The sequence below is a fragment of the Pseudorasbora parva genome, chromosome 6 (genome assembly GCF_024679245.1).
Source record: "Pseudorasbora parva isolate DD20220531a chromosome 6, ASM2467924v1, whole genome shotgun sequence".
NCBI classification, from domain to species: domain Eukaryota; kingdom Metazoa; phylum Chordata; class Actinopteri; order Cypriniformes; family Gobionidae; genus Pseudorasbora; species Pseudorasbora parva.
In genome coordinates, this window is record NC_090177.1 from 39,710,237 (window position 1) to 39,737,303 (window position 27,067).

Here is a 27,067-nt window from a genome sequence, read left to right on the forward strand (position 1 = left end):
AAATGTGCTAAGTTAAGAATTATTGGCCGTTGCAATAGTCAGTCTTTCTGTGTCTTATCAATTTGTATCGATGTCTATGATGATTTCAGTCTATATTGAGTTTTGTAAACGCCTTGATTTAACACGAGGTGTGCTAGGGTCGACTGTGTGAACATGTAGTCGTTGCCATTCCACTGTGTGTGTGTATAACACATGCTTTTTCAAAGGGCAATTTAAAAAGAGGTTTAGACTGGTTGTCTAACCATGTCAAAGTTCTTGTTTTTACCATTATATTAACAATTCACAATCCCAAATTCGAAGTGGGGAAACTGAGAAGAAGATTCAACAGAAGGATGCAGAAATTCAGCTTGTCCAAGTAATTTCAATCAGCATTGCTTGAGGTTTGAGTGTGATTGCGTGTGACTAAAAATAATGCATAGGCCCTTTAATAAATAATCATTTGTTGTGAATTACTCGAGCACTGCCATTCTGCCTATATGGCAGCATGCACAATGTACATTTGTTTGAAACATTCCTGATCGCCAACCATAGAGTTGTTACTTGCAAGCAAAGATATGTGGGAGCAGTAAAAATAAAATAATAACTAAAAAAACGCTGATGGATTCCATCTTTATCCTGCTCTCCATGTATAAATCAGCTTACAAAACCAGCTCAGATGTCTCTGTAACGCTCTGTGACTGTTTTACGTCATAATGAGAGTCTGCTCTAACGCCGATAACAGACGTTTTCACCGTTGATTTTTTAACGCTAGCCGATTCTATCATGTCTGCTTTGGCGTAGATAAAGTTCTGGGGGGAAAGAATCAAAAGCCTGCCATTGTGTCTCTTTTATTTGATTCTTCTCTTGCACTTTTCCTTCTGCTTATCTGGAGTTGTAAAAAGCTCTTTTTTCTATCTGTTTTTCTTTTCTTTTTTTGTCGGTGGGAGACTGCGAGGGTTTGGCCCTCAGGCTGTGTTTGTACCTGTTTCGGTGTTCTCGTGTGTGTGCGTGTGTTCATGTCCGTATTGTCGTGCCTAGTGTGGATCAATCGCATGCTTTAGCCCTTGATGGGACACTTTGAGAAAACGTTGCTCACAGACTCTTCCCACAACCCTCTAGTGGACAGTACATGAGCATCAGCAATCCTTGTAAAGACGTCAAGGGAACCAAATAGCTCTACAGATTTATCATGTGTGTTACCAGCTCTGTACTGAAACAAATGAGAAAATAAAGGCCTTTTAATTACACTTAATTCTGGTTATAATGTGGTTGTACGTCATTTAACACTGAATTCCTTCTCTGTTTGCTTTATTTATTTTGATCTACAGCTCTGACAATGTGTATGGATGTAGATATTGAATAATATTAAGGTGGCACCGACTTTACGTAAACTGTATTAGGTAAGGTTCAAGTATATTTTCCAAGTATACTTAATGTATACTAAAATCTAATAGTATGCAGTGTTGGGTATAAAGCATTACAAGTAATGTGAATTGCATAATCAGATTACTTGTGCACAGATGTGTATTTTTATAGGAATTTTACTATTTCACACTCATTTCCTTTAATAAATCTATTTCTCACTTGTAACATAATAGTTCCTCTCAGGACCAAAAAAAAGTCCGGTAACACTTTAGTATGGGGAACACATTCACTATTAACTATGACTTTTGCCTCAATAAACTCCTAATTTACTGTTTATTAATAGTTAGTAAGGTCGTTTTTGTAGCTGTTAAGTTTAGGAATTGGGTCGGATTAAGGGATGTAGAATAAGGTCATGCAGAATAAGGCATTAATGTGTGCTTTATAAGTACTAATAAACAGACAATATCCTAGTAATATGCATGCTAATACGCAGCTAGTTAATAGTTAATAACTGAACCTTAAAATAAAGTGTCCCTCCGAAAGTCCCTATTGAAGTCCATAAAAGTGTCTTGGTTATGCATTTAACCCTCATTCCCTTTCTGTCACTCCGCGTTACGTCAGTGACTGACGGAATGAGTGAATCCCCCTATCCCGTCACTGACGTAACGCGGAGTGACTGACTGAAAGGGAATCGGTTTCTCGTGTAACCCTCGTTCCCTGAAAGAAGGAACAGAGATGTTATGTCAGTGACTGACTGAAAGGGAATGTCTCAGTTTCTCAGTGACTGACTGAATTGGGGATTCGCTCATTCCGTCAGTCACTGACGTAACGCGGAGCGACTGACGGAAAGAGAACTGCAATTTTTAATCCCAGGGCCACTTTACTAAAAAAGATGCAATCTTTGTTAATACTCTTTCATTCTATTGGCAAGGCTTCAAAAATGTCAACTTTTTTACTAGATAGGGCCATTTTCTCAGGTTTGGCCTATAAAGCAAATACTCACTATATTCCTGTTTCCTGTTTATGTGTATTATAAAGCCAATTGGATAAATTATGCAGCTATAATTGTGTGGGTGTGTTGTATGAATGTCAGAGTGTGGTTTGTATGTGTGTAATAAAAAAAATGTGTTTGTGTGTGTGCTTGTAATATTTAAGAGAGAACCACTGTGTGTAAACCAGTGAAGCTTTGCTGGCATCCAGTGCGGCACTGCGCCCAAACGAAATCTTACTGAAAGCTCATTTTTGGAGATATCAACCTAAAATTGGAACACAACTTGTTTAGATTCATGGCTTTGCTTTTCTGCCGGATTCAGACGTTAAAAGCATCAGACGAAACGGACTCAGACTAAAGGGCATCAGATATACACTGCGAAGGTCATTTTTTAGTCTGAGTCTGTTTCGTCTGATGCCTTTTAGTCTGAGGCCTGACACCTGATGTTTATTCTAACGCCAAAATAGGGTTTTCACTGACATAAGCTGTTAGTAAATCTGGCTCTATATAGCCCCTTCCACACTGCGATTCCGGCAAATACACGGATAATGCGACCCGGCATTTGTTCCCGGGCCGCTAGATTTGGTCCATTCACACTGCCAGCGAAATGCTGTAATATGTGCGCTTTCACACACAACCCGTAACGGTCCCGGGTCGAGTTGACACGTGACATCCTGATGTGACGTATAATGGCGAGCGATCTCAGCTTCAGCGCGGAGAGTAAGGAGCTCCGTGGTCTCGACTTGTGTCCAGTTTGCGCACGTTTCTGCTTGTTTAATTTTAGTTTCTTTTGTATACGAACACTCTCTGCGTTTAAAACACAGACGAGCTCTTCTGGCACAGCAGGGTTGTATTATTGAAAAAACAAGCTCTAGGAGTCGCACGATAACTACGTACACGTTGCGGCATTAGTTTCGGCTTTTGTTCACACAGCGCTCGTCCCGGATCGAATCCCGCAATGTTACTAGGTCTCCGACTCGGGTCGAATTCGGTAATCAATCCCGGGACGTGGTTGCTTTCACACAGAAGGCGACCCGGCAATGTTCCGGGAATATTGCGGGTCTGACGTGCAGTGTGAAAGGGGCTTATGTGAGCAGACATTTACTCGGCTCACTTGCACAAAAACAGATTCAGTATTCTTAAAAATAAATAAAAATAGCACACAAAAGCTAAGTCATAATATTACACAAACCTCCAATAGTTCCATGTTAAATTACGCATATATTCTTTATGTTTTTAATCTCACTTTATTAACCAATGCCTTTGCTGCTGACCTTTAATGATCCAATCCTACCATACAAATAAGCAAAATTCATCTTCTGTGTCCAACTCTTCTGCAATCTAGAATGACAGCACAGCTGAAAGGTTTGTTTGAGTGGCGCCCTCTACTGTACCGATGTGGATTTACATTTTCACATTACATCTCACTTTTGGTGTGAAAGGACCTTTACATTTGTCAAAAATATAAGCAAGCTCAGCCCAGGTGAGAAAAAGCAATGCCCAAGTGATATAACATTACTTTATAAATAAAAAAATGTAAAACTAATACAATTACTTTTTAAAGCGTAACTGTAGGTCCCACTTTATTTTAAGTGCCCTTACTATATGCTAACATTGAATTAATAATTTGATACAATGCACTTATTGTGTATACATGTTTCAGTCAACTTTATTTATATAGCGCTTCTACAATGACGATTGTCTCAAACCAGCTTCACGGTGTCAACAGGAACATAATGCAACAGAATTTGATTTGGCTGTACAGCCGCTCTGGAGAGAACGGTGATGTTATCAGCTCATTTCAGTTATCATGTAGTGTCAATGCGGACAGATCAGTAATATAGTTTATATAGTTTAGTTTAGTAATTTATTTGGATATTTTGTTTAAATTTTAGTGTCCCCAACTGAGCAAGCCAAAAGCCAAAGTCCACAATGGCAAAGAACCAAAACTCCTTCAGGGACAAAATGGAGAAAAATAAACCTTGGGAGGAACCAGACTCAGTCAGGGTGCCAGTTCTCCTCTGGCCGATTAACACACCGTGTAGGATTATTATTCTGGCAGCCTTACAGGCAAGAAGTTATATTAGATCTGAGTATTTGAAGACAGAATTATCGGAGACAATTTTATTGAGTTTATTGAGGATGACGTGTGGATTAAACAATTATTAAACAGGAAAATTCGAAGGATTGGCTTCATCACTCCGGAGACGGGTTTATTGAGGATGTCGTGTCGATGCGGCATTTACAGGAGAGTTTAATTGGCACGTCTCGGCAGACATTTTAGGGATGCGCTGGTCATATCCAGACGGAGGTCCACCATCCGATCCGGACACGGCCCAGATTCGGCCGACAGTAAACCTCAGGATAAACAGAGAGACTAACATTAGTGCGGATGCCTTTCTTCTTATGATGTAACGAGTACATCAGGTGTTACGGGAAGTGTTCCCGGTTCCGGCTGACCTAGTTAATGCAGTCTAACAACCATTTAACCTATTTGAATAATATTAATTCAAATGTTTTATGAGTATGCCATAATAAAGTGATACATTTTTAGTCTAAATTTAAACTGACAGATTGTGTCTGCTTCCCAAACAATGCTAGGAAGAATGTTTAGGTAAGAGTTGAGGTGCTAAACAGGAAAAGGATCGACCGCCTGCAGTTGATTTATATATTTAAGGTATTATCAACTGGCCAGAGTTTTGAGACCGCAATAGACGTGATGGAGTATAATGTGTTAAGAGCTCGCTCAAGTACTGGGGAGCAAAACCATTTAGTGCTTTGTAAGTAATAAGCAGGATTTTAAAATGTATGCGATGTTTAATATGGAGCCAGTGCAGTGTTGACAGAACTAATATGATCATACTTCCTGGTTCTGGTAAGAACTCGAGCTGCTGCGTTTTGGACCAGCTGGAGTTTGTTTATTAAGCGAGCAGGGCAACCGCCCAGTAGAGCATTACAATAATCTAGCCTTGAGCTCACCCAGGTTCCTCACTGACGACGAGGGCTTGACAGAGCAGTCATCAAGTGTTAGACAGTATTCTAGGTTACTACTTGTGGAGCTTTTATGACCAATAATTAAAAATTCAGTTTGAATTAGGTTGCAGGAAATTACTAATCATAATTTTTTTGATATCAGCTATGCATTCCGTTAATCTTGTGAATTGGTAAGTTTCATCAGGACATGAGGAAATATAGAGCTGAGTATCGTCAGCAAACAATGAAAACTAACGCCATGCTTCCCAATATCTCCCAGTGGTAGCAGTTTTAAATTGTACTTATATTAAAAAAAATAAAATAAAAAAATACCTGCATGTAATTATCTGTAATTAGTAAACATTAAGCATAATATTGCAACTATACTACAAATTAACTTTTGGTATACTGTTATTACCTGTATATACTTCTAGCCTATTACTGTCTGAAGTACACTCTAACTACTAATTGAATAGTTTGTATGCTAGAAGTAGACGTGCAATACCAAGTTCACTAAGAGTATAGGTGCCATAATAAAGAACCGTTAGATGTAAACGTGTGTACTCACAGCTACTAGTTACTTTAAAGTGTGCCATTTACTCCCAAGAAGTATTAAATAGTACATGTAAACTACACATATATTTGTATACTTACTTCATATAGTATACTTAAAAATTATACTTGAAATGCACTTAATAAAATGTACGTTACGTTTGTTTATTTTTGTGAGGGAAAGGGAATATAGAGGTATGATGGGAAACGGCTGATGGAACTTTAATCTAAATGCATATCTGGCATTACACATAAAGTAATTGTAATTTCTTCAGAAGTTCATAAGGACAGCAAAAGCAGGAAATACATTTCAGTGAAGTGGTAGAAACTATTAAAATGACTGTAATGATCATGCAATCAGGCAGAGGGCAGCACTGCACCCAAAAAAGGCACTTGACTACATTTTCTGCATTTTACAGTGTGTTATTAATATTCGTAACAGGCAAACAACAAACACAATCATAAACAAAGTGCGGTGAGCTTTGGTTCAAGGTTACAGGTTAAAACTGTGGACAGTGGAAATAAACAAAGCATTTGAAATGGCATATGTGTGTGTGATGTGTTTTCTGTATTATCCATAAAGATACTCCTAATTACAAACAAAAGGCATAAATAAATATTAAACACATTCAGTAATGGTGCCATGTATCCATTCTTCAGCCCGTCAGTTCATAAACACTACAATTGTAAAAGTAACAAGACCAATGGATTGATATGAATAGACTAGAGTTAAAAGAGTGACATTATTCCACGGTGGGAACTTTCCGTTTAGAAAGTTCTGGCAGAGCTTCTGAAGATCACAGTGGACCATATTAGTATTGTCCTGCTTCGGGATAAATAGATTTGATTGATGATCAAATACTCTTTGAAGGAATGGCATTTTATACAGCTCTTCCCTGCTGAAAAGGCCAGGAAAGTTGGCGGTTTGGATGCTTATGTGAGACTGTTGGGCTGGTGTTCCCACAAGGCTTCTTAACAGCAAGCGCTTTCTAGTCAACCGTTTCACCAGAAGCCTAGTTGACCAGCCTTAAAAATAAAAATAAAATGAAATTCAAAAGTACGTTTATGCTGGTTTCTAGCTAGACTAGGTTCCAAGAGGTTTTTTTGGCAGTAAAGTCACAGAAGAACCATTTTCGGTTCCCCAAAGACTCTTTCAGTGAACGATTCTAAAAATAACCTTTTTTTTTAAAAGTCAGCAGGAAATGGAAAAATCACCCTACTGTTATTTATTTTTGAAATAACCGGCGAAAATGTCAGAGATCTCTCTGGTGACTTCTACTTGTGATGTCACGATTTCGATACGATACCTTGAAAAATATCAATATTCGATACTAATTTCGATACCACTGGGAAAACTGCCATATAGATATTTTTATCAACATCTCGTAATTCTTTTAAATTTTCATAAAATTTACAAAAAAAGACAAGTAAACAGGTCTATAATAAAATAACAAGTAAACAAATTGCAAATGACAGCACAAATAAATACAATTGAATAAAGAGAGAAATGAAAAACAGCTTTGTGGGGTTTTTTTCAGGTGGGTTTAACAGTAGATAATAATACTACAGAAATTAAATAAAGAAATCAAATGTAAAAATAACACTGGATAGTCTACATTGTAAAAATTACAAACAAATGAATGCTTGTGAATAAAGTTACAAAGGTTATTCAGTCAAGAACACAGTGATTTTCTCTTCGTGTTTTGCTCGTTGATTAACATGATATAAGTGGCTGCTGTCACTTTAAGAGATTATGCCTGGATCCAATATACTGTTACGTAACGTTTTCTTTCACAACTATTTACGGTTCAAAACTGACTCGCCAAGACCATCCAAGCGCAATAAGCCGTGGAAAAGAACTCAATTTGGTGCTCGTGAGCTGTTTGAACGGCGGCTTTATGTGCGTACCACTTATATAGATCAGTGATGCACACACTTTTGGTGTGAGGGCTAAACCCGAGTAAATTTATGCGCAACACGCCAATATTCAATGAGTGAGAAGAGGCGGCTGTGTACAAATCTGTCCTCAGAAAGAATAATACTTGTGAGATCGCATAGCTGATATCGGTGTATACTAGTGAAAGGGAGTATCGGAATCGTTCAGTTATTTCAATATCGTTACGTTTTGACAACACTAACTTCTACAATCATTTAGTCAGTTTAAATCCTGCCCCTGCAAACTCACGTTCACCCGCCTCCACTTTTGAGTGCAACTCCCACATCTCAAAATCCAATCAATAACCAATGCACAGAACCAATTCTACACGTCCTCTTTTTTGGATATCCCGTTACACTAGGATGAGTCACAATACAGAAGAAAAGATTTCCCGCTTCAATTTCAGCATGGCTTTGTCCACTGTAAAGAACTTTGGTGCGCTGGAAACGCTCCATGGCTGTTAAAGGTCCTTCATGGAGCTATAGATGCCAATAAAGAACCTTTATTTTTCAGGCCTTTAAACCAGCCGGGACCAGTGTGGACATTCGTTGTTTTTTTCAGGATGAATTTTACCCACGTCTTACACTGAGCTTGATACTTGTAGAGTTTAGAAAGTGCACTGAGCAAATCCAATTCATTGGATGTTTTTGAGGGATTTCTTAGGAACCAATGCAGGCTACAGTGTTATTCGAGTATTTTCTGCTAACGCCAGGTTAACTCCGCATTAGGTGGTGAAACCAGTTAACAAGTTTAAGTTGTGTTTTGGAACTTCAACCGACCAGGTCCTCACCAGCAAAAAATGGATTATTAGCTCTTATCAGGTCATTTAATGCCTCTATACTTTAACTTGCGTGATGTAATTGCGAACAAAATCAGGCCAAAGTTTGTTTGGACTTCATTTTGGTTTGATTTTGAAAGAGCTTGCCGAAGGGAACTTTCCGGAAAAGTTAAGTTGTCCAGCTAGTCCATCAACTCGGAGCTTCTGCACCAAGAGCAAGAGATGACCCGAACCATTATCCAGCAAGACAATGGTCAGGTTGAAGTCAATGTGAAGTTCTCAAGATTTGGTCTCTCTGTTCAACATTTCTCCTTCCTCTTCAACCGGTTGTCCTCATTTGGATAGTTTACTGATGACTCTGATCAAGGCTCCATTCTCATCTTTCAGCCGCTGGTTATCAGACTTGAGTTCTGTCAAAACCTGAGATTGATGAGAGATGAGAATGAGACAGATGAATTATTAACTTTAAAAACATTTAGTGATCATGCGATGTCAAAATAGCAGTGCCCATGAAATGGGGATACACTTTTATGATGAATAAAACAGTTCTTGTACTCATATCTCATGTGACTGTATTTCATTTTATGTGTCTAAAGCATGATTCTTTAGATGTTAAATATTTTAGGTGGGAAAAATAAGACATGCACAGAATGCTAGATCATAACACCAGAGAATATGATTTTCAATTTGACCTTTATAAAGGAATGGCAGTTATCACGGCCACGTGAAAGTGTGCTCATGCACAAAGAAGGGCGACCTCTTCTCCTACTGCAGTGAGTAAAATAGTGCCAGAACTACAAAAGCTTTAACAGGACAGCAAACCCTGCCACTCATGACTTCATATCACATCTTTCCAACTATCGGATATGAAAACAAAGGGTTTTTTGTGGTAACTCCCTTTTAGAAATAGCCAAGCACACACACAGAGGCTCACAGCACTGTGGACAGTACTGGCATTCAGCATTATTAAGATACAATTTGATTGTCTGGCTACATTTTTAAAGTCGCCACGAAATCAAAATGTAATTTTTTCGTACGAAACTTGCAAACTTAGGGACCGTCTCTAAAATTACATGCAACATTGGTATGCGCGCGAACTGACTAAAGCGTTCATCTAGGTGTCAGATATACTGCAGACCTTTTGGATTTTTTATATTTAATAAAATATATTGTCAAATCATGAAAATATGGATATGATTTATTTTACTGGGATACTGATTGGGCTTGTACACAAAATATGCTAGATTTAAATGTGTCAGCTGATAGGACACAGATGAGAATATTGCTTGAACATAATTATAGAGATAATATTAGATTTTGATTTATTTGTTGTTTGTTGATATTCAAATATAAAACTTGTTGAAATGTTTTCAGTGTGAGCATTGGTTCTTTTTGAACACTTTATCTAATTTGAACAAAAATGTGATAATATTGATAACCGTGATAATTTGGGTCACTATAACCATGATGTGAAATTTCCATACCGTTTCATCCCTAATATATATATATATATATATATATATATATATATATATATATATATATATATATATATATATATATATATATATTTTATTAATGTTAAAAAAACTCTTTAATTAAAATAACTCCCCCCTCCTTCTTTAGTGGCATGAGGGCGGGGCCATCTGTCACTCGCATGAGATCAACCAATAGCAAAGCACAACCATCCAATCAATTCTCCATGGACAAAATCAAGTTCCACCCTACATTTTTTGGCGTTAAGCAATAAAGGCACAAATCCCATGTTCTTTAGAAAGAAAAACGTTCAGATATGTAAGATAAATCATCTAACATTTGTTTATATATATTTACATAACAGGTTTGTTAGGCTGTGGCACTATCTGACATGAAGCAGAGCATATGAGGTTCACATTTTGTCCGACTTGAGGTGGCACCAACGACATGTCACTGTAACGTGTGCCAGCAAACTCCCGGAGTGCACTGGCTCATTCGTCGCCATTCTCCAGAGCGGCTACACGAACTCTGATGAAGACAGAGCCGTTTCATGATTGGCCGGATTCACCGATGGCAATGATCATGTGTGTTTATTTTGACACCTTCAGTTCTGTCAAATCAGCTCTTTTCACGTAATCGTCACTTTTTCCCCGCCAGCGTTTTTTTTTTTTTTTTTAGTTGCCGGCCACCACCTGTTTTTTTGAGCATTTTCACAAAAATGCAATGCTCCCCAGAATATTTTGTTATATGAATATCTGAACATAGAATATATCAAAAGAAAGAGCTGACCACAAAGAAAACATTTGTTTTCTTTTAAACAAAGAAAACAAATGTGTTCTAGCTTCATGCATTCTTTTTTTATCAACACATATGTGTGTAATATCACTTGTTTCTGCTTTTTCTTCACCTGTGTTTTGATCAGGAGATTCTGAAATCTTTCAAAAGATCTGTCATTGCACCCCCTACAATATAACAGTGAAAACACGGAAAGCCAGACAATTCTGTCAATGGCGGGGAAAGTGTTAATTATATTGTGTTTATATTATGTTTATCAAAATAAGACTGATGAAATATATATATATATATATATATATATATATATATATATATATATATATATATATATATATATACCCCACTTTACTGGTATTTAAATAATATCACATTTAATATTAAATTATAGGCATATGTTGAATTGTTTTCTTTTACATACAGCTGTTGTATTACATAAAGCATTAAATGAAAAGTGTTTGTTTGTATATCAAAACATCTGAAATGCCTGAACGTTTGTGTATTCGCCTTATTCACCTGGCGGCCATTTTGAAAACTCTAACGCCGTTGTGGGGTACACAAACCCGGCGATACAGTACTAATCAGTAGCAGCATTCTGTGTCACTCACTTTCTGCCTGCTGTGTGTAACAAAATCATGTAATGCATCACTGATAATATGTTTATGTATATAGTTTTCATTTGTTAATGTTTTTTAATTTTCCTCCTAATGTAATTTCTAATGTTCTGCCCTTTTCTGGTACGTTTTTCCATACTTACAGTATACAAGCAGGCCATTTGTATTCCTCCATACCAATAAATGTACATAGTTACCATTTACAAACCTAGACCAGTGAGCCTATCAATGTTTTTGAATGACTTATTTCTTTCTGATGTTCTGACCAGTTGTCAAGTTATGAAAGACATCATCCATGTGTCATAAAATTGTACTTTATTCTTTAGATAAATGGACATTTTATGTTACATATATGAAGATCCAGTAGCTTATACATACACATATCTCCCACATGTAAATTAACTGTATCAACTATAATACTGATCTGCCCACGTTGACACTATATGACAGATTAAAATAAGGTGATAACATCACCGTTTTCTCCAGAATGATTACAGCCGAATCAAATTTTGTTGCAATATTGTCCTGTTAACACCGTGAAGCTGTTTTGGAACAATCGGTATTGTAAAAGCGCTAAATAAAGCTGACTTGACATGTCTCAGTCTTGCTATTGCTTGAGTCTTTCGAACTTCCTCTGTAGTAAAATGCAGAAATTACGACCAGGATCCCTTCTGATATTTTTTTAATCCACTCTCCATGTAATCCCTTATCCTCCGGAAAACGGTGAAAGGTTTGTCCTCTGTAGGATTTTTTCCTGAGTGACGAAGTGCAGTGAAACAGAATGCTGCTACTGATTAGTACTGTATCGGAGTCCAGCTTCCGGGTTTGTGTACCCCTCAACGGCGTTAGAGTTTTCAAAATGGCCACCAAGTGAATAAGGCGAATTTAAAGCTACACTGTGTAACTTTTTTAGTTTATTCTTAGCTAAAAACACTTTGTTCTTTCAAAAATATATGTGCTCATTAATGTATATTTACTTCTTTCAAGTAATAAAGTATTCTCATAAGTTTATAATATGCCATTAAAAATAAATACGGGTGAGGGGTTCGAATGCCGGTCGCCATGTTGTCCCTCCATTTTGAAAGTACATTAGCCAAAGAGGGACATACCCGTAAATTCAAGCTTCGCCTTTGGCGTTTTAACACTCGATGGCACCGTGTCGAATGTGAAGAGGGGGATTGCCATGTTAATCTTGGACTAAATCGGCCGCCGTAGGAGTTAAAACGAAATCAGAACTGAGAGGAACAGAAACTATTATTCACTGGATGGTCATATACCTTTACACCGCTAGATGGGGGAAAATATCACACAGTGGAGCTTTAATGAATATTGTAGATAATCCATCTGTGATAAAGTATGCAAACACTGCCTGAGCATCGCTACAGAAAGCAGAAAGGGTCCAACTTTACATTTCCATTCTTAACTCTTTCCTGATTGAACATTTCATAAAATTGTGACTCCCAGGAAATGACATCATTCATCAAGCGCAATTATTCAAACCCATTACTGTGATTGTGAGGGGAAAGTATTATACTATTAGGGGGGCTATTTATGTAATTTGATGAATTTCATTTACTTTAATTTTCAAAATGATTTGATTCATTTTTCTTGCTATCTGTATGTAATAAAGGCATCTGATATTATGTAACCAGTGAGTCTGTGTTCATAGAGACTGTAAATGTAAAGCTACAGAGGCTGTGGATTGATTTGGACATTACTTGAGTGTAGAGGCGTTTGGTCATGTGTTTAGAAGCTCTATAAATATCTTCAAAGCCACCGCCTGCAAAAGGAATGTGAGGGGCTACCCTTCCCCAGACCCAACAGAGGAGCGGCGAGAAAGAAAGAAAGAATGGACGATAAAGCTTTACCAATGCAAAACAAACAAATGAAACAGCAAGACCTGCCTGAGAGGTGTGCAGCAGAGGAAGAGGACTACAGGGTCAGCGGAGAACAGGAAGGAGGAAGGGACAGAGAGACGGTGAAAGAGCGAGCAGAGGACTAGAGATCCTCCGTCTCGGGGAGAGAGGCCGTCTGAGTGAGGCGGGCGAGGGTGCGCAGCATGGCTTTGTTCTCCACTAGGAGGTGCGCGTTCCCCCTGCGGAGAGCCTGCAGCCGAGCCAGAGCAGGAAGGGTCTGGAGATACAGAGAGGCCCAGACATGATGAGAGCGAGAGCGGGTGTGAGACGGTTGGGGAACAAAAATGGACAGCGTTAGTGTGCTTGAGTTAGTTAAAGCAAAGTCAACATGAAATCAAATTTAACCCAATCAATCTGTTCTTATTCATCAGTGCACATTATACACAAGCAAAAAAGTGCATATTTAGTAGTTTTTCCAAATGTTCTGTCTGTGAATGACTTTAATCCAGCGGCATGATGCAGATCTTTGCTGAATCGGAAATCGCCCCCTAAACCCTCATTCACTTTCCCCTACATCAGTCCACTAATACAGTTCACTTGAAGGAGTGGATGAACATGAGTGCGTGCATTCGGACAGCCGTTTTGTGTGCATCAGTTGTACACTCGTTATTGCAGTGCATTGTGGGATTGAATGAGTGCACTCAATAATGTCCACTATGGTTTCGGACACCACTAAAAATGGCTACCCCTTCAAATAGTGCCCTGTTTAAGGGTATAGGGGGCGATTTCTGATTCAGCCCTTGAGTGCAAGTAGGGATTTTACACATTAGATTTCTTATCAGGTGTAATTAAAGGGTTAGTTCACCCAAAAATGAATTTGAGAGCATTTCCGAGAGTATATGCAAGTGTATACAAACTATACTGTCCACATCCAGAAAGGGAATAAAAAATCATCACAGTAGTCCATATGAGACATCAGTGTCATCAGAATCTCTTGAAGCATCGAAAATACATTTAGGTCAAAAAATAACAAAAACTACGACTTTATTCAGCATTGTCTTCTCTTCTAAGAGTTTCTCAAAAAATATATAAATGGTTAATGAATCAGAGAATCAATCAATGATTCGGATCGCCAATGTCACGTGATTTCCGTAGTTTGGCAGTTTGACTCGCGATCCGAACTGCTGAAATCACGTGACATTGCCAATCCAAATCATTGATTGATTCACTGATTCATGAACCGTTTAAATCTTTTTTGAGGAACACAGAAGAGAAGACAATGCTGAATATGCTGACAAATGCTGAGTTCTTGATATTTTAGGACCAAAATGTATTTTCGATGCTTCAAGAGTTTCTGATGTCAGATTATGGACTACTATGATGATGTTTTCATTCCCTTTCTGGACATGGACAGTAAAGTGGGCACAGACTGCATATGCTCTGGGACTAAAATATAACATATCTTCATCTGTGTCTGAAGATGAACGGAGGTCTTACGGGTGTGGGACGACATCAGGGTGAGGAGTTAACGACACAAATTTCATTTTTGGGTGAACTAACCCTCTAAAAAACCCTTTGACTCATTATTGATTCATGATTCGGATCGCCAATGTCATGATTTCAGCAGTTTGACACGTGATCCGAATCATGAATCAATCCGCTGATTCATATCCATTCTAATCTTTGTTTTGAAATCGGCCCATCACTATAGAAGTCGTTCTTTAGTTTTTTTGCGCACAAAAACTATTCTCGTGGCTTCATTAAATGATTGTAGAGCCGCTATAGTGAGATGGGCTTTGTGTCGACGTCTTTAGTGCCTTTATGGGTCTTGAGAGAGGAAATGACATTGGTGTCAATGAAGGCCTTTCTGAGCCATCGGATTTCAACACTAATATCTTCATCTGTGTCTGAAGATGAACGGAGGGGCTACGAGTGTCGAACATCATGAGGGTGAGGAATTAATGACAGAATTTACATTTTTGGGTGAACTAACCCTTTAATTACACTGGGTAAATTATGCATAATCACATGCAAATAACCCAAAACCAAACCCTAATTGCACAAATTCAAATTCAGGAGTTGAACTGGAATTTAGAAAACCCTATTAGGTTAATTCTGATTGGCACAAAATCCAGGAAAAATAAATTATTCATACAGACACATTTAACCATATAATTGGCTAAAAATGTTGTGAGGAGCCACAATGCACCCTCTATTTCCTCCCACTCATGCCACTTTCATGGTGACTCTAGAACGGGAACATAATCATGCAAAGACGATCAGCTGAGAACATAAATCTGAATTGGATAAACTCACTGACACAAAGCACATGCAACTGTAGTCATTGACAAAAAGGACAGCAAACCAGGTCTGCACACATTTTCATGACCACTTACATGAAATCAAATCAAGCTTTTCACTAATGCAAGTTTAAACAGTAGTAATCGCCACTATTTTCTTATATAAAAGCCTCACACCGTGCGGTGTGGAGATTAATGAGTGACGTGAGGCATCTGTGGTCAACCTCAGAAACTTCCTGAACCAGCATGTGGAGAAACCCTGAGGTTTGACACCGTTTCCAAACGCGGTTTCACGGCTTACTGCGCTGGGAGCAGGCCGATGAGTTTCTCCAAAGCATGACAACCAACAGAGAACAGCAAGCCATCCAGCATCTGTTCACAGCGCTTTCATGATTCATGGTTTTACCTCTACAAAAAGCATTTGTAGCCAGATATCTGAACAGGATAACGTTCTAAAAATGATGTATTGCTTTGACAAACAGAGATAGGCATGTCATATCAGGCATCTCATTTAGCCATGACTCATTATTCCATTACTCAGTAGCTCCAATATAATAAAGGTTCCCTCTTTATAAAGGATCCAAAATGGGGGATGGGGGGAGGGGGTTGCACCGATGTAATAGAAGAACCATTTTTGGTTTCCCCAAAGAGCCTTTTCCACTATAAACAACCTTTTGTGCATGTGCAAAGGTTCTCATGAAACCATCAGGGCCGATAAAGAGCCTTTATTTTAGCTTAAATGTTTAATATGAATAAACAGTGCTCATAAACAGCTGCTGAAATAGTATTCTCCATCGAAACGGAGTAGAAGTTTGGATTCTGAAACAGTATTAAAAACATCACGAGTTAAACAGTCTGATGGAGTGTGTCGATAGCATGTTGCCAAGTTAACTCTAATAAGCATAACATGATACTAATATTGTGTGATTTTTGTTAAGTATACCAAGCATCATTTATTACATGTACTTTTAAGTGCATTCACAACATTTCAGAATCACCATGATTATAAGAGAAAAGCATTCACATCTTTTTCATTGGTAAGTGGTAATTACAACTGAGTTTTCTAAGAGCCTGATCGCCGTAATGCCATATAGAGAAAAACAAAATTGCAATGGCATCTGCAGTAAAATGTAGTAAAAAACATGTTTTGCAATATTTCTGATTAATAACTCCAATTCAGTGATGTTTTAATAATGAAAGAATAATCTGAAAATAAATAAAAGACATTTGAATTTTGTCGTTAATAGTTTTGCCATAGAAACATAATTCTGAGAAAGTTAACATCTCTGAGTTGGATTTTCATGACGGTCATCTAGTAGTAACGAGTAATTACTACACGGCGTAAACGCAGAATTTATAAATCAACATTTTGCTTGATTGCGTCTGGATCTTGGCGTTTTATAATTTGGCCACAGCTTTTTCTCATACAGTGCTTATTGTGAATAATATCAATCCACACTCTGACTCATGATGCAGTCTGGAATCATACATCACATTGTGTTCATTCATTAGGCCAGAGGATAACTGGTCCCCTGAAATGAGTCTGGTTTCTCCCAAAGGTTTTTTCTCCATTTGGGTTTGGGTTCCTTGCTACTCTCTTTAGCTTGCTCAGTTGGGGACACTTAATACTAAAGACCAAAGCAAGTGCATTCATATTCCTATGAATGGGCGAAAGTTCAACGTGGAAGAAAAGTGCATTCTGAAATCCACTGCTGCTTCAATATACCTGTATATGTCCTAATTAAATTCAAAGCCTTAATTAATATTCATCCTCCTATATTATTATAATGATTTTTAATGATTCTTTCCAGTTATGATATTCCTTAATCAATAGTAATAGTAACAGCGCTTACTCACTTAGCCCGGCTTCCAGAGATGAAATATGGATTTGTCTTTCATTTCTATTAAATTGTATTCATTTAATATTTCCTTTTACTGAAGCACTGAAGAGTCAATGTGAATATTGCCTGTACTACTGTCTGTAACTCTCACTGAGAGAAAGCACGTTATCAGTATGTTTTGGGAAACTTTCTGGTTCAGGCCAGAGCTTTACCAACTCCAACCTTGGAGAAACTGTGTATCTGTGCAATATTCTGTGTTACAGATCAGTGTTGAGAATGGGCATCCTAACGCCGCATTCACACGGGGCGTAGGCGTTAACACTTGACGGAGGGCGGGGCTGAAGCTGGGTGCTGACGCGATCGTCATAGTGACAACAGCCAATCACATTAACTTGCCGCTTGGACCAAAACACAACACAAAAAAAACACCTTTTTATGACAGCTAGTCTGTGAGACGAAATGGATGCCGATTTGGTGTTATGTGTGATTGCGATTGCCCGTGTAGTTGTTGTCAGTGCACTGCACAGGAGCTCAAAGCTGTTGGCTAGCGTCTGCTGTAGGATATTTGCATAAGGCGATCTGATTGGATGATGCCTGCGCTGACGCTTGAAAAGTTGAGAAATCTTCAACTTCTGCCGCTTGGAACGCAAGTGAAGCACCGCGACGGAACCCACAATTCAGTTCGGCAACGGATGATGTCACCCATTCAAAGTAAATGGGAAGCGTTAACGCCTACGCCCCGTGTGAATGCGGCGTAAGAGATGGGTGGACCTAAGAGATGGGTGGACCTAAGAGATGGGTGGACCTAAGAGATTAGTGGACCTAAGAGATGGGTGGACCTAAGAGATGGGTGGACCTATGAGATGGGTGGACCTAAGGGATGGGTGGACCTAAGAGATGGGTGGACCTAAGGGATGGGTGGAGCTAAGAGATGGGTGGACATAAGAGATGGGTGGACCTAAGAGATGGGTGGACCTAAGGGATGGGTGGAGCTAAGAGATGGGTGGACCTAATGGATGGGTGGACCTAAGAGATGGGTGGAACTAAGGGATGGGTGGACCTAAGAGATGGGTAGACCTAAGGGATGGGTGGAGCTAAGAGATGGGTGGACATAAGAGATGGGTGGACCTAAGAGATGGGTGGACCTAACAGATGGGTGGAGCTAAGAGATGGGTGGACCTAAGAGATGGGTGGACCTAAGAGATGGGTGGACCTAACAGATGGGTGGACCTAAGAGATGGGTGGACCTAAGGGATGGGTGGACCTAAGAGATTAGTGGACCTAAGAGATGGGTGGACCTAAGAGATGGGTTGACCTAAGGGATGGGTGGACCTAAGGGATGGTTGGAGCTAAGAGATGGGTGGACCTAAGAGATGGGTGGACCTAAGAGATTAGTGGACCTAAGGGATGGGTGGACCTAAGAGATGGGTGGACCTAAGAGATGGGTGGACCTAAGAGATGGGTGGACCTAGGGGATGGGTGGACCTAAGAGATGGGTGGACCTAAGGGATGGGTGGAGCTAAGAGATGGGTGGACATAAGAGATGGGTGGACCTAAGAGATGGGTGGACCTAAGGGATGGGTGGAGCTAAGAGATGGGTGGACCTAATGGATGGGTGGACCTAAGAGATGGGTGGACCTAAGGGATGGGTGGACCTAAGAGATTAGTGGACCTAAGAGATGGGTGGACCTAAGGGATGGGTGGACATAAGGGATGGTTAGAGCTAAGGGATGGGTGGACCTAAGAGATGGGTGGACCTAAGAGATGGGTGGACCTAGGGGATGGGTGGACCTAAGAGATGGGTGGACCTAAGGGATGGGTGGACCTAAGAGATTAGTGGACCTAAGAGATGGGTGGACCTAAGGGATGGGTGGACCTAAGGGATGGTTAGAGCTAAGAGATGGGTGGACCTAGGGGATGGGTGGACCTAAGAGATGGGTGGACCTAAGGGATGGGTGGACCTAAGAGATTAGTGGACCTAAGAGATGGGTGGACCTAAGGGATGGGTGGACCTAAGGGATGGTTAGAGCTAAGAGATGGGTGGACCTAAGGGATGGGTGAAGCTAAGAGAAGGGTGGACCTAAGAGATGGGTGGACCTAAGAGATGGGTAGACCTAAGGGATGGGTGGACCTAAGGGATGGGTGGACCTAAGAGATGGGTGGACCTAAGAGATGGGTGGACCTAAGGGATGGGTGGACCTAAGAGATGGGTGGACCTAAGGGATGGGTGGACCTAAGAGATTAGTGGACCTAAGAGATGGGTGGACCTAAGGGATGGGTGGACCTAAGAGATGGGTGGACCTAAGGGATGGGTGGACCTAAGGGATGGGTGGACCAAAGGGATGGGTGGACCTATGAGATGGGTGGACCTAAGAGATGGGTGGACCTAAGAGATTGGTGGACCTAAGAGATGGGTGGACCTAAGGGATGGGTGGACCTAAGAGATTGGTGGACCTAAGGGATGGGTGGACCTAAGAGATGGGTGGACCTAAGAGATTGGTGGACCTAAGGGATGGGTGGACCTAAGAGATTGGTGGACCTAAGAGATTGGTGGACCTAAGAGATGGGTGGACCTAAGGGATGGGTGGACCTAAGAGATGGGTGGACCTAAGAGATGGGTGGACCTAAGAGATGGGTGGACCTAAGAGATTGGTGGACCTAAGAGATGGGTGGACCTAAGGGATGGGTGGACCTAAGAGATTAGTGGACCTAAGAGATGGGTGGACCTAAGGGATGGGTGGACCTAAGAGATGGGTGGACCTAAGAGATTAGTGGACCTAAGAGATGGGTGGACCTAAGGGATGGGTGGACCTAAGAGATGGGTGGACCTAAGGGATGGGTGGACCTAAGGGATGGGTGGACCTAAGAGATGGGTGGAACTAAGAGATGGGTGGACCTAGGGGATGGGTGGACCTAAGAGATTAGTGGACCTAAGAGATGGGTGGACCTAAGGGATGGGTGGACCTAAGAGATGGGTGGACCTAAGGGATGGGTGGACCTAAGAGATGGGTGGACCTAAAAGATGGGTGGACCTAAGGGATGGGTGGACCTAAGGGATGGGTGGACCAAAGGGATGGGTGGACCTATGAGATGGGTGGACCTAAGAGATGGGTGGACCTAAGAGATTGGTGGACCTAAGAGATGGGTGGACCTTAGAGATGGGTGGACCTAAGGGATGGGTGGACCTATGAGATGGGTGGACCTAAGGGATGGGTGGACCTATGAGATGGGTGGACCTGAGGGATGGGTGGACCTATGAGATGGGTGGACCTAAGGGATGGGTGGACCTAAGGGATGGGTGGACCTATGAGATGGGTGGACCTAAGAGATGGGTTGACCTAAGAGATTGGTGGACCTAAGAGATGGGTGGACCTAAGGGATGGGTGGACCTATGAGATGGGTGGACCTAAGGGATGGGTGGACCTATGAGATGGGTGGACCTGAGGGATGGGTGGACCTATGAGATGGGTGGATCTAAGGGATGGGTGGACCTAAGAGATGGGTGGACCTAAGGGATGGATGGACCTAAGAGATGGGTGGACCTAAGAGATGGGTGGACCTAAGAGATGGGTGGACTTGTTGTTCTGGGCAAGCTGGCGTCTGCTCCAGATCTGGAAGGTCACCATGTACCTAATTTCATGGTCAAAGCATCAACAAGTGACACGTCTATGGACACGTGCATCTGATTAAGTGACGTGTGGAAATTTACCATGACTGTTCATTTTCTCTGAGCCAATCAGAATCATCCACCTTGCAGTAATGACTTGGATAGACCTTGAAAACAGTATAACTGTTGGGACAATTGTACGTATGATACGACGGGACGGGTTGAGAGCGAGTGCGGCCTAAGAACTCCTTGTGAGACTTGAAGCTGGCTTCTGCTGATGAAACTGCAAACTATTCTTCAGTACATGTTTCTTTAATTAACTGCACTCCTGACTCTTGGTCTTCACTTTACTTTTGGTCTTGGGTCATAAACTGTTAACCCCTAACAGTGCAATATGGTGGAATTCCGCCTTCGTTGTTAGAAGCTCTGTGCTGTGTTTCCCAAAACGTATTGTGAGCTAAGTTGATCATAGAGACCATTGGCGACAACAGTTCTACAATATACTTGTCTAAAGAGATAGGAGCTGCACTTGAATGTCAAATAGTCACCTGAGAGGCGTCCAAAGATGGCCACCAACTGAAATTATTTGCTTTAAATGGACTTTGTTAATATTCAGCAATATTATTGATTTGACAGCAGACATGTTCACAAGTCCCTGAGGTCCAAATCCAAGTCAAGTTTCAAGTCTCTGAGGTCCAGGTCCAAGTCAAGTCTCAAGTTTTTAGGGTCCAAGTCAAGTCTCAAGTCTTTAGGGTCCAAGTCAAGTCTTAAGTCTTTAGGGTCCAAGTCAAGCCTCAAGTCTTTAGGGTCCAAGTCAAGTCTTAAGTCTTTAGGGTCCAAGTCAAGTCTCAAGTCTCTGAGGTCCAGGTCAAGTCTCAAGTCTTTAGGGTCCAAGTCAAGTCTCAATTCTTTAGGGTCCAAGTCAAGTGTCAAGCCTCTGACGTCCAAGTCAAGTCTCAAGTCTCTGAGGTCCAGGCCCAAGTCAAGCCTCAAGTCTTTAGGGTCCAAGTCAAGTCTCAAGTCTTTAGGGTCCAAGTCAAGTCTCAAGTCTCTGAGGTCCAGGTCAAAGGGAGGTTGTAATTGGAGCTATTTGAGTCGCTGTAGTTTGCTGATCTCAAGCTATGCTGGATAATGTAGTATTCCAGTAAGTGCCAGCGGTAACAAAACCTGTGTATGGACAAGCGTTACAGTAAATGACACAAAAAAGAACGTTTCCATCTGCGTGTCTCGTTTGTGGAAATGAGTCGGACAGGTTGTAAAGTGGCATTTATTTCAAACATTTATGATTATTATCAGTGTTGAAAACAGTTTTTCTGCTCATGGTGCTGCTACCATTCAAATATTTGTGGTAAAATTAAAAAAGAGAAATTAATACTTTTGTTGATCAGACATAGGCTAGGCCTACATTAAATTTTATAATACAATTTTTTAATATTACAAAAGATAATAATTTATTTAATAAATGCAAATAAATTCTGTCCATTGAACTTTCTCAACAAAAAATGTATCATGGTTTCCACAAAATTTTTAAGCAGCACAACTGTTTTCAACAGATAACAATCAAAAATGTTTCTTGTCTTAAAATCCTCATATGAGAGTGATTAGTGAAGGATCATGTGACTCTGAAGACTGGAGTAATGATGATAAATTCAGCTTTGATAACAGGAATAAATTACACTTTACTATATTCACATAGAAAAAGGCTGTTTTCATTTGTAATGGTATTTCACAATATTACTGTTTTAACTGTATTTTTGATTAAATAAATGCAGCTTTGGTGAGCAGAAGATAAACATTTAAAAAGCTGTCTGTTAGCACTGCATTATTCATATGATATACTTTATTGTCAATAAATAGCCTACATGGAGATGGCTTGAAAAACACACATAAAGCATATATTGTCGCAATCGTCTGATTGTCATCGTCACGTTTCATCTCATAACGATTGTTTTCCTTCAGCTGCAGCTCCAGCATGACAACCTTGACACGGCCAAAGTTAAGTTTCTACGAATCCGCTTTTGGACTTTCTGTGAGAGCGCCGTCCTCATATTTAGATACGAATAAAATGACATGCATAGATCATTTTTTGTCTCTGAATTTAAATCTTGATATATTCACATTGGTTTCTATGTATAAATACACTTGCTCGTGACCTTAAAGAAGCGTGCAAACAACCGAGGTAAAGAAAGCGCTCTTTAACGTCCCTGTTAACTTGCCCGCTTTCACGCAGGTAACGCCGGTTCGAATCCCGCTCGGAGCGGGTCGACTAGGATCAGTGAGACCCAGTAAATGTGCGGGGGATGAAAATACACTTTATTAAAGTCAAATGCACTTTTTTAAAATAATGTCAGTTATAAGAAGTATCCAATAATTTTTTGCATGTCTAGTTTATGGAGAACTGTAGACATCCCCGCCAATAAAAAAAAAACTCAGTTCTACGCGATTCACGTAAATGACCCAATTGACCAAGAAAACGGCGATTGTCGCCGAAAAGCGACAAGTTAGCAGGTCTGATTTATAGCTGAATTGAACTCATTTCATAATCTATGAATGTTACCGCTATTGAACTGAACTGAATTGAGCTGAGAACACCTAATGACGCAAGGGCACACTACTGATGATTTGTCCCATGCCCAATTGACCCAAAATGGTACCCTGACCAAGATTTACCTCCTTTACAACTCAGAGAATCCCCACCATTTGATTGTCTACCACTCCCAACAAGGTAAATCTCGAAAGTGCTCACCAACATTTGACACAAGATTCTGATTCAATTTCGTTGATGAACTTTACAGTTATTGGACTGAATCAACACCATACTGACTTGAGCTGACACAATTGTTATTTTTAGAGCTGCTTTACAGCTCTAAAATATTTCTCAATTATTATTTGCATCTGTCTCATAAATAATCTCATTGTTTATTAGGTTTATTTCCTGTTTAGTATTGTAATGCTGCTTTGAAACAATCTGTATTGTATTAAGGTGACTTGACTTGTAAGGTAAGTATAGGATAGTAAGCCTGTTATCAAGGAATTACAGTAAGAGATCTAGTTATTTTAAGAGCTTTACATTGTGAATACAAATGTGTGACTAACAAAGACACAAAGTGATCTAAATGACCCACACCATGTTGTACTGCCGTGAGTAATGGGTGTGTGTTGGTGTGTGTGAGCAGGCAACCACACGTGGGGCAAAACCACTCACCATCTGCCCCTCTTTCACCCAGTCCAGCTGAGGATGAACTCAGGACTGGTAGCGAAGCCTCACTGAGGGCGTCTGCTGGGGCAACAGTGACATCACTGATCAAACAAATACAAGTGCTTCTCAATTCTAATGTTGATTGGCTCAATGAAGTGAGAGTCTGTTAGACCTATCATCAGCGTTTGAATAGCTACATTCACGTCATACAGTGATGGTCAAACTTGTTGGCACCCCTGGTAAATATGATCAAAGATGGCTGTAAAAAAAAAAAAATCCTTGTTTATCCTTTTGATATATATATATATATTAATCATAAAAATCTAACCTTTCATTAAAATAAAATAATTGAAAATGGGGGGTAAATCACAAATGAAATAAATGTTTTTTTTTTTTCAAAACACGTGGGCCACAATTATTGGCACCTCTAGAAAGAAAGAGTACAATATGAAGAATATTCTTATTAATAGTTACATTTTTTTAGCACACCAGGGAGACAAGGAACATGAAATGTTCCAGCAATGATGTCTTGTTCCACGGGAGTATAAATATAAGGAGGCATAAAGGCCAAATTCCCTTAATCGTTCATCACAAGATTGTTGAGCTTTACAAAATAGACAGTGGCTGTAGGAAAAAAGCTAAAGCATTAAACATTCCCATTTCCACCATCAGGGTAATAATTAAGAAGTTCCAATCAACTAAAGATGTTACATATCTGCCTGAAAGAGGACGTGTGTGTGTATATCATCCTAATGCAAGGCGAGGAGGAAAATTAGAGTGGACAGACTCGGCATGGATTACAGATGGAGAATCGTGGAGATTCATTGAGTCTTGGGGTCAGAAAGTCCCTATATCACCACATGTTGTTTGGGAGGGATTCAAGAAAAGAAAAAACAGAAACAAACTCCAGCATATTTAGTTGTCAGACACGACTGGAAATTCAAAAGGGACTCGTTCTGTGGTCAGATGAAACTATAAAAAGAGCTTTTTGGCAGCAAACCTATCTGATGAGTTTGGTGCAAACAGGGATTAAAAGTAACCACATGTCCACAGCTAAAAATACAGCTGGATATTTAATGTTAAGGGGCTATTTATTTGTTGGAGGTCCTGGACATTTTGTCCAGATACATGATATAATGGATTTAGAAAATGCCAACAGATAAATAATCTAAACCTGATGGATTCTGCTAGAAATCTTATAATGGGCCGTGGTTGGATCTCCCATCAGGACAGCGATCCAAAACAAACATCAAAATCAACACACAAATGTGTCACTGAGCACAAAATGAAGCTTCTGCCATGACTGTCCCAGTCCCCAGATCTGAACCCTATAGAACATGAGTGGGAAGAGAAGAAGCACCAACATGGATCCGGGAATCTGAAGGATCTGGAGAGATTCGGTGTGGAGGAATGGTCTCTGAACTCTCGTCAGGTGTTCTTCAAACTTCAAATCAGGCATTTTAGGAGACGACTGAATTTTTTAGATAAAAGATCAAAAGGATAAACAATGCAGATGTATTTTTTAAAGCCATCTTTGATCATATTTACCAGGAGTGCCAAGAATTTTGACCAGCCACTGTAAATACATTGAATTCCCTCCATGGCACTCTGGAACTAAAGCTCTTTGCGTATTTGCAATATAAATGACAATGTCATCCGCATATCTTGGACGAATCTAATTAACTTTGAACTAATCTGAGTCAAAACATCCCAGAAACCTTGTTTCCTCAATTGCAACATGGATCAATTATCCCGCTGAGCCTGGCAGACTACAGCAGCCGCTGATATCTCATCTGCCTCACATTGATTTGGCCTTTCATATATTTGGCACTGTGTTCTTCTTGGCCCCTCAAAATGCCAGCTATGTGCAATTACTGCTGGAATGCTGAACAAAAGCCGTGCCGTGTCTCTGTGCTGGATTCTGTCTGGCCCTGGCGTAGCTGGAACTAGGTCACCATGTCCTGCTGCAGCTGTGAGAAGCTACAGGGCGAGCGCAATGGCCATGGCTAGTAGCGAGCATGGAGAGCAGAGCTGGCTATGGGTTAAAATAGGCATGTTAGATACACTAGCTGTTAAACTTAAACAAGTTATCTAACCTTTTCATCAGTTCATTCAAACAAACTGTCCTTGTAAATGTTGAGGTTAACATGCTCACGAAAGTCACCACAACTCAGGCTCAGAATAACACAGCAAGCCACAAATTTAGCATACTTTTTTTTTTTTTTTTACCTTTAATTCTTCTTCCATGTCTGAAACCTTCTTCTCCAATGCTTCTTTTTCCTACACAAGCAGACAAAAGAATCTTCAAAATAAACTATATAGAATAAAATACGATATTGTATTTTAAAATATTTTTTATATTATAAAAAAATGTGGTCACTTTATATTAGTTGTACTATGTACTGTAACACTTCATAATAACGGCATTAGCAAATAGTTCATTCATCATTTTGAAAGCATTAATAGACATTAATAAGCCATTTATAAATACAGCTATAAATACTTCATTCTTGATTTATAAGCATGACTACAATGTGTTTAATAATTGCACTTTCATCCTTTATTAATTATCCATTTATAATTTCTAAACTATTATATATAATGTAATATGTATGCAAATATGTGTATTGTATCAGTTATTGTTATTAACTGATTATGTGTATTGTTAGTACATAGTAGACAAAAATTATTTGTATAATTATAATTTATTTAAATGTATTCATTTTTTAAAAATTGGTTTAACAATAAAAAACTACTTTTCTAAATTAAAGGACAACTCCGGCGAATTTTTAAGTTTATCTTGATCGT

The 27,067-nt window shown here is 39.7% G+C and overlaps 1 protein-coding gene across 7 annotated transcripts in view; it reads right to left on the reverse strand.

Annotated features, from left to right (window-relative positions):
• Positions 1 to 6,262: 6,262 nt before the first annotated feature.
• Positions 6,263 to 27,067, reverse strand: part of LOC137079001 (protein phosphatase 1 regulatory subunit 12B) — an 81,980-nt gene continuing 61,175 nt past the window's right edge. For 2 of the 7 annotated variants that reach the window (XM_067446906.1, XM_067446913.1), the window contains 3 exons: positions 26,489 to 26,539; positions 13,361 to 13,589; positions 6,263 to 8,994 (listed from right to left, as the gene is read on the reverse strand). In XM_067446906.1, coding sequence (XP_067303007.1) covers positions 13,455 to 13,589; positions 26,489 to 26,539 — 186 coding nt within the window. In that variant the 3' untranslated portion in view covers positions 6,263 to 8,994; positions 13,361 to 13,454. Of the gene's footprint in view, positions 8,995 to 13,360; positions 13,590 to 24,265; positions 24,341 to 26,488; positions 26,540 to 27,067 lie in introns of those variants that run through there. The other 5 variants (XM_067446910.1, XM_067446908.1, XM_067446911.1 and 2 more) reach the window with 5 other exon arrangements.